Genomic DNA, 8,777 nt, shown 5'->3' on the forward strand with positions numbered 1-8,777 from the left:
TTCTGCTTTCTCCATGCGCAATGCTTCATACTGCCTCCTAAGAGTCTGCAACTTCACCTTCTTCAACTTGGCTACACCATCATAGCTCTTGTTCAAGATATCCCAAGCTTCCTTTGAGGTCTTGGCCGCCGCAATCTTCTCGAAATTGGCCGGATTCACACACTGGTGAATGATGAACAAAGCTCTCAGATCCTTCTTCTTCGCCTCACGGTGAGCTTCGGTTTGCTCAGCCGTCGGATTCGCCGGTAATGGATCGTACCCAGAAGTTACGTATTCAAGAACCTCTTGAAAACCGAAGATCACCTCCATCTGGGTATGCTAGCGATCCCAGTCGGTCTTTCCGTCAAGAACTGGCAGTGACGCCGGAAAGTTTCCATTCGCACCCGCCATGACTTTGAAAGACACGTCCACCTTCACCGTATTCAGAACCTTCGTCGTCGTCGCTTCTTGGACGCCGCCGCAGCTCGCCGTCGCAGCTCGCCGCCGCCTTCGCGTGTTGTTTGAGGTCGCCGGATGTCACCGAGCTCTAGATACCACTGTTGGAGAATCGATCAAAGATTCCAGCACACATTCAATGTGTCTTAGTCAAACTCAGAGTTAATGCTAGGGTTAGCATTAATCACTCACGATCCAGAAGAAAGAGAGAAGACACTAAACAGAAATTTACAAAAAACTAAAATGAGAGAGAATGATTATTGCATTGTATTCAACACTCTGAAAGAGTGATTATTAATACTGATTACATGGAGGGTCACAAGTCATATTACTAACATACTGAGGGACCTAACTATAAACTCAAGACTCTCAATTATATCACATAGCTATCCCAGAATTAACTTCTATTTCTAATAAATCCAACATGGCAAAGATGAGTATGTGAGAATAGATACTCTACACTAGACTTGAAAAGTGAGCTTGTATTTATTACAAGCACTTAAATATAATTAGTAATTAAAATAGAGATAAATAATAAATTATACAAATGTGATGTTGATGGTGGGATCCACTATAGAAACTTTTAAGAGTTGTTGGGTTGGAGTAAAAAGTTAGTGAAGTGGTATAGATGATGTGGTATTATGGGGAATTGTAAAAAATGAAGTGTAGATATTTTAGTGAGTATAATGGATGTAGATGCTCTAAGTAGATCAAAGTCACGATATAAATTAAGCGCAAAGAAATAATACCAATTAAATATGGATATTAAATTTGGGTTCAAGTCATCAATTATATCGTAAAATCAAGAAATTGTATTCACTACAAGAAAAAAGCTAATTACCAACTACCAAAAGTCGTAAGTAATATAGATTTATGGGCGGAAAATCAACTGTAAAAAGTTGTGGGTATTGATCTCGTCAGAAAATATTACCCATGGCTTTATCGTCGTAATATATTACCGACGAGTAATAGAGTACACGAAACGGGAAAAGAAAACCTTCTCATGAGACCAAAGTACTTCTTCAGTAGAACCATATAACTTTTAACTCTTTGCGCCCATCGTTGTAAGATCAAGTTTTGATCTAGTAGTACAACTCTATGTTTTGATGATTACAAGTTAACTATTAAGTATGAACAATTATGGTACTCTAACGTTGTTTTCTGAGTGTTCAAATGACAGGCCAAGATTCTGGTTCTACTTCACATATTTCAGAAGCACAATGTTCAAAGAGTAATCTCTGCAACGCTTTCGCATGTACTATCTTCAATCTGAACAGTAGATCAAGCTTCAGAAGATCTGAAGATCATAAAGCTCTGATATGGATTCAGCTCACTAGAAGCTCTGAAGGATGAGACGCTCTGAAGGATCAGACACTCTGAAGGATCAGAAGTTGAGTAGTGAAGATTCTGAAGTCCAAGAGTAAGCTGGCTCTGAAGACCAAGTACTTCTCCTCTGAGTCCAGAAGCAGAAGGTACAAAGGTCTGAGGATCCAAGCTTCCCTCTGACTCTGATCATCAAGCTTCACAAGTTCCAAGATGAAGCATCACTCTGATCAGAAGTCAACAAGGATAAAGGTCGTGTCGCTATCCAAAGTACAAAAGCAATTGTACCATTCCCGACGACCCTACCTAACTGATTCAGCCACAGCAGAACCTAGAAATTCCAGATCTGCCCTCCAACGGTAGCATTTTCATGCAACGTTCAAACCCTAATCCTTGGAGTATATAAAGAGGGTGAAGATTGAAAGATGCCGCCTAAGAAACTTATTCACGCGCAAGAAATATTTCAAATCTTCTTAGCAATCTTTCTTCAGATAGAACTAAGTGTGTTTACTATTAGCTTTCCAAGAAACATTTATTTGTAAACACAAAACCTTCAAACAGTTGTTTGTTTTACCTTTAGGAGATCAAGGTTGATCGGATCCTAGAGAAGACTAATAGAGTGAATCTTAGTGATAGCTAAGTCAGTGTATTGTTAGTCACTTTGCAGGTAGCAAGTGCAGTTGTAACAAAACTCTGATTAATGGATTGCCTTCATTCTAAGAAGGAAGAAATCACCTTAACGGGTGGACTGGATTAGCTTGAGGGATTTATCAAGTGAACCAGGATAAAATCATTTGTGTGCTTTCCTTATCTCTTATCTCTGCACTTTTATCATTGGTGTTTGAAGAGATTTATTTAAATCTCAAGTGGGTTGAGTTTTTAGTTGTAAAACGCTATTCAAACACCCCTATCTATCGTTTTTCATACCTTCAATCGTGACCAGAGAACAAACCTCATTCATCTAAGTTATGTATTCATATATGTATTTCCAATCACTGTAAAATAATCACATTAATTTATTGATAAGAAGTTTCATCAAATGGAGAAAATTATTTAATAGATTAAAAATTGCACGTACTAATAATTTTCACCATTTAATGAATATTTTATTGATAATATAAGATTTATTTCATTTTTTTACAAGAGGAAAAAGAAAATAAGATTTATTTCATGATTGTTCAAGTTCAGGAAAAAAGACAACAATATAAAACCTATAGATGAGTGGGGTCAAAGTATTGTCATGAAAGACATAAAGCATCTTTAAAAATTGAGAAGAGAGCCGGCCGTTCAGAAAATTAATGAGCTTGATGCTAAGGAGGAGGAGGTGGGTCTCTCACAATTGGAGAGGGATGATCGGAAGGAACTTCTTAATGAATTCTGGTCTGTTTTAAAATTTCATGAATCTCTCTTGTGTCAAAAAGCCAGGTCTAAGTGGATTGCAGAGGGTGATCAAAACACTGGTTTTTTCCATGCTTCTATTAATTGGAAGAGACGTGCAAACTCTATAGTAGGCTTGCTGGTTGATGGGGTTTGGGAGGAGAACCTGGAGCTTATAAAGAAGGCGGATGTGTTTTTCTTTGAGACAAAGTTTAAATCAGATAATTGGGACCGACTGGTTCTGGATGGGGTTCAGTTTAGGGTGCTCTCAGAGGCTGACAATGCTATGTTGGTATCTTCTTTTTCAGAGGAGGAAATTAGGGAGGCGGTGTGGGCGTGTGGTGGGGATAAGAGTCCAGGTCCAGATGGTTATAATTTCAAAAAATTTGGGCGGTTATGAAGGATGATTTTGTTAGAAATGTGCTTGAATTATGGTCTAAGGGAGCGTGGCCTAAGGGGTCTAATGCATCTTTCATTGTCCTTATCCCGAAGGTGTCGTCACCTCAAAGTCTTGGTGAGTTCCGTCCGATTTCTTTGATTGGTTGCATGTATAAAGTGGTTTCTAAGTTGTTGGCTGGCCGGCTTAAACTTGTTCTCGGCAAAGTGATTGATGTTCGACAATTTGCTTTTCTTGGAGGTAGAAATATGTTGGATAGTGTGGTGGTAGCTAACGAGGTGGTTCATGAAGCAAAAGTTCGTAAGAAGCCAACCATTATTTTTAAGGTAGATTATGAAAAAGCCTATGATTCGGTTCGGTGGGATTTCTTGTTTTACATGATGCGGAGAATGAACTTTGAGGTGAGATGGATTGGGTGGATTAAAAGTTGTCTTGAATCTACTTCTGTGTCAGTGTTGGTTAATGGCAGCCCATGCAGTGAATTTAAAATGGAGAAGGGTTGAATGGCTTGCTTCGTTTCTCTTTCTTATTGTTGCTGAAGGGTTGAATGGCTTATTCATGAATGCGGTCAAATTGGGTAAATTTAATGGTTTCAAGGTTGGTGAGAAGGATTCTGTTGAGGTGTCATTGTTACAGTTTGCTTATGACACTATTTTCATTGGAGAAGCCAGTTTGCGGAATACAGTGGTAATTAAGTGTGTCTTACGCTGCTTTGAATTAATTTCTGGTTTGAAGGTGAATTTTCATAAAAGCAAGCTGGCGGCTGTTTCGTTGGGGACTAGTGAGCTCTACCATTTTGCATCAATTTTGCACTGTAAGATGATGAAAGTACCTTTTATTTATCTGGGTATCCCGGTTGGGGGTTGTACACGGCGTCATAAAACTTGGGAGCCAGTTATCCAGAAGTTTAAGGCCAAATTATCTTCCTGGAAGATGAAATCTATCTCTTTTGGGGGTAGGATGTGTCTGATTTAGAGTGTCCTCTCTGCCCTTGCACTGGTCTATCTTTCTTTTTTCAGGATGCCGTCAGGTGTTGTAAACACTTGTAACAGTATTATGAGGGAGTTTTTGTGGGGTGGTGGGGGAGAAGTGAGGAAGATTGCTTGGGTTAGTTGGACTTCAATTTGTAAGCCTAAAGAGGTTGGCGGTCTTGGAATAAAAGATTTATCTATATTTAACAAATCCCTGTTAGGCAAATGGAGGTGGAGGTATTTGAATGAGCCAGATAGCTTCTGGTGTCGGGTTATTAAGGCTAAATATTTTGGAAATAATGCTATGCAAGAGTCTTTGTGGTGGCGGGATGTGATGGCTTCTTCTTGTGACGAGGATGGTGATTGGCTTGACCTGGGGGCACAGAAGACTGTAAAGGGAGGGAATAAGACAAAATTTTGGCTTGATGATTGGGTGGGCAATGGACGGTTATGTGATAAGTATCATATGCTCTACAACCTCTCCAGATTCAAATATGAGTATATTCAAAATTGTGGTGTGTGGACTCAAGGAGTTTGGTGTTGGAACTTGAAGTGGAGGAGGCCACTGGTGGGAAGGGAGCTGCAGTGGCTTACTGGGATGTTAGAGGAAGTAAAAAGAATCCCTCTCTCTGAAGGAGTACCTGACAAGTGGTGCTGGCTTCCCAGTTCAGATGGTGGTTTTACAGTTAACTCTTTTTATTCTTTTTTGCAGGCACCGGTGTTGTTACCTCCTGATCCGGTTTATAATCGGGTTTGGAAGGCGCTGACCCCATCAAATGTTAAGGCCTTTTCATGGAGACTGCTTCTTGACATAATTCCTTCCCTCATGAACCTGTGGAAACGCAAGGTGTTACTGTCTAGTGAGGAAGCAATTTGTAAGGTTTGTTGCTTGGAGGTGGAAACAAGTGCTCATCTTTTGTTCTCTTGCCCGCGGACATCGGATATTTGGCGAGAATGTTACCGGTGGTTAGGCCTCTATACAGCACTGCCCGTGCAGCCAAGAGATCATTTATTACAATTTGATTTTGGCAAGGGTCAGAATTTTCAGAGAGGTGCAGATTCAATTTGGTTGGCAGTGGCTTGGTCCATTTGGTTGGTGAGAAATGACATGATTTTTAGACAAGGGGAATTAGATTTCTCTTCAATTATGGAGGTAATTAAATGGCGGTCATGGCACTAGATTAAGTGTAAATTTCCGGGGTTTACCAGCTCCTTATTTGAATGGTCCATGGAGCTTGGTCTTTGTTTACAGACTTTGTAGTTGTGTTGGAATACAAGCTGGCAGCGAGTGTGGGCATCACGGTGGGAAGTGGTTTTGGATGTTACTCAATCTGATTTGGAATCTAGAGATGTCGATACAGGAAAGGGCACAATGTTTTTTGTATTCAGCTTTGTCTGATGGTGGTTTGCTTTCAGTTTTAGTTGTTACTTTGGGGTGGTTTCAAGTTCAAGTTTAGGTTCGAGTTCAAGTTCAAGGTATAGTGTGGGTTGGCTTGTATTTTTCGGAGGCCTTTAATATAGTTGCACAAGCTACTTTTTACCTGTTATTATATGTTAACCAGATTTTTATTAAAAAAATAATTCAAAAAACATTTAATAGTAGTAAATTAATTAATGAAAGATTTAGTTTAATCAGATCTGGGTTCATCCTCATCCCTAACCTACAGTGGCCAACTCTTCCCTCTCAATTCACAGATCTACTTCCGGCGTCCCCTAACCCCACCGAACCCACACCCAACCTCACCTCATCCCCACCGCAACCCAGAACCACTCCTACCGCAACCAGAACCCTAGCGCCACCCTCCTCACCACTTCATCCGCCTTCCACCCCGCCGGAGCCGATCTCGATCTCCGCTCTCCCACCTTCGTTGTCGGCCGCTGGGGCTCCGTCTTCGTCGAACTCGTGGAACCTCCATCATTTCCGGCGACTTCTTGGTTTCTCCTCAGCGTGGGTATGATCAGCCACCACACCCCCAATGTCTTCACAGATCTGTTGTGGTGTCCATGTAGATTAGTTGTAGAGAAGAAGAGTTCTCGCAGGATATGGACGGAGACCAGATTTTTCAGACGTCTCAACAACTCAACGTTGTGAATTTGGCTTCCAAATATCAATTTTCTCTAGAATCGTATTTGGGTTTCTTTCAGTGGTGCTAATTTTTGGAGCACCTGGATTCTTTTTTCTTTTGTTTTGATTTAGGGTATGAAGGTACCTGTGGAAAAAAAATGGTAGACGGCGGAGTGGTGGTTGGCGGTGTGCAAAACAAAAAATCGACGAGGTGTTCTAGGCCAATTTCTATTCGATGTTTGTGTTCCGAAAAATCTTGATGGTTGATGGTTGGGATGTGAAATTTTCTGGGAATCGGTTGAGTAATTCAGCTCCAAGGGATAAACTAGTGAAATGGAAGATCTATAGAGAGAAAATATGAACATGTGAGAGAGAAAGAATGTGTTTTAGGAATTTGTGAAGATTAAAGGATAAATGTTTAATTAAGAAAATAAGTATTTCGAATTTTTTTTATTAAATAAACCGGTTAACCTGCAATAACAGGTAAAAAGTAGCTTGTGTAATCTTGCATAAGTATTTACTTGTGTATATTAAAGATTTCCGTATTTTTCAGTTTCTTTGTTGTGTTCTTTTTTTTCTTGTTTTCTCCTTTGTATTTGGGCTTAGCACCCCTTGTGCTAATTTTAAATGCAATTCATTGGCTTATAAAAAAAAATGAAAGACATAAAGAATTAAAAGTTAACATTTTTCCAACCGAAGAAACACATTGTCCCTAGCAAAGAGGACTTTCTTCTTCCAACAGTAAATTATTATATAAACAAGATACACATTTACAATATTCTAAAATACTAAGAAATATCAATGTACAACTAAATAAGACATATAATTAACTAATTTAATGACATAAAACTCAAGCATTACATGCTAAGAAATTAATTTTACACAATTACTATTAGGCTGCAATATAGGTAGATAGAACAAAATTATACTAACTTTAATGATGTTCAAGACTTTGTAAATATGCTTCATCAAAAGAGCAAATGCTACAAAATGAAAGAAAAACTAAAAATTATTAAAAAAAAAAAGAATCTTGTTGTGTCCCAAACACTCCCTAGATCCAGGAATAATGAAAGGTACATTTAAGGGTACATCCGACAAGGTGAAGAAGAAAGACTTTAGTTGTGTCTTTCAATCGCCCTTCTATAATATCGAAATGCACATGTATAGACTGTGAAGGTATATATTGAAGCAAAAAAATAATAATGATGTGAAGCTCAAATGAGTATCAAACTAGCAACTACATCATTGCACCGTTCCCAAAGCCACGAGTATCGGATGTGTATCCCCTAGTGGTGTGCACCTCTTTCAATGTCTTGTCTCTAGAGACACCAAGATACTAAACCACATTGCTGACTGCCTCATGTCACTCGATCATTGGAAGCGCGAAAAATCTCCCAATGATAGGGATATGAAGCATAGATGAGAATCATCTAAGCTGATGGTCACCTTTCAAAATGACATGTGGAAAAATGACATCTCCCTATGCCACCTCTCAACAAAGGTTGTAATCAAACCCTTGTCCATCATGTGGTGTGAGAACGACAACAAAGTCTGAAGACCTTACCACATCACCGCATCAAGCACAAATGGTTGGCCATCCCATTTCAACTTGTCTAGCTTTTTTTTCTGTTTCTCGCAACTATCAATTCTACACGATTTTGTAAAGTTGTTCAAATAAGAATAAGAATAAGAAAAAAAACTACATTAACCAAGAATATAGCCAAAACATCTTATGTATAACTCTAATCCTTTTGTCCAATGATACAGGGCAATGTGGTCAGCGTAACTAGTTATTATGGACAAGTCTGACCTCATGCCTTCTAGGAAATGGTGGATCCTGCTGTGCGAGGGGTGATGGTGGCACAGCCTGCTGGGGGTGGTGGTGGTGATGGCAGCTTCTCCTCCTAATGTGCTAGCTCCTCAAACGGTGTAGTGACCTGCGCTCTACACACAAATGTAGTTTGTGGTACGCGATCTCTTGCTCTGCGAACACTTGGTATGCGACCCACTTACTATGCAAATTGGTCCGCTACTACCCATGCTATGACCACCCATAGTCGATGCGGCTCCTCTATCTAGCCATACTAGTACTGGAACATACTAAATGAGATGTAGTTATTAAAACTTTTGTAAGCCAATTAAAAAAAATAAGCACTACTGAATTTTAAAACCATGTATGTATTTCAACACTATTGAGTTTATGAAACTA

At 39.4% G+C, this 8,777-nt stretch overlaps 1 protein-coding gene across 1 annotated transcript; it reads left to right on the forward strand.

Moving 5' to 3' along the window:
- Positions 1–388: 388 nt before the first annotated feature.
- LOC130724891 (uncharacterized) lies at positions 389–8,476 on the forward strand. The gene is made up of 9 exons (XM_057576159.1): positions 389–515; positions 3,180–3,427; positions 3,538–3,933; positions 3,986–4,219; positions 4,268–4,437; positions 4,552–4,950; positions 5,034–5,103; positions 5,216–5,383; positions 8,393–8,476. Exons 1-9 carry the CDS (start codon positions 389–391, stop codon positions 8,474–8,476), a joined length of 1,896 nt encoding a protein of 631 aa, XP_057432142.1.
- The last annotated feature ends 301 nt before the right edge of the window (positions 8,477–8,777 follow it).

The sequence above is a fragment of the Lotus japonicus genome, chromosome 6 (assembly GCF_012489685.1).
Source record: "Lotus japonicus ecotype B-129 chromosome 6, LjGifu_v1.2".
In the NCBI taxonomy this organism is placed as follows: domain Eukaryota; kingdom Viridiplantae; phylum Streptophyta; class Magnoliopsida; order Fabales; family Fabaceae; genus Lotus; species Lotus japonicus.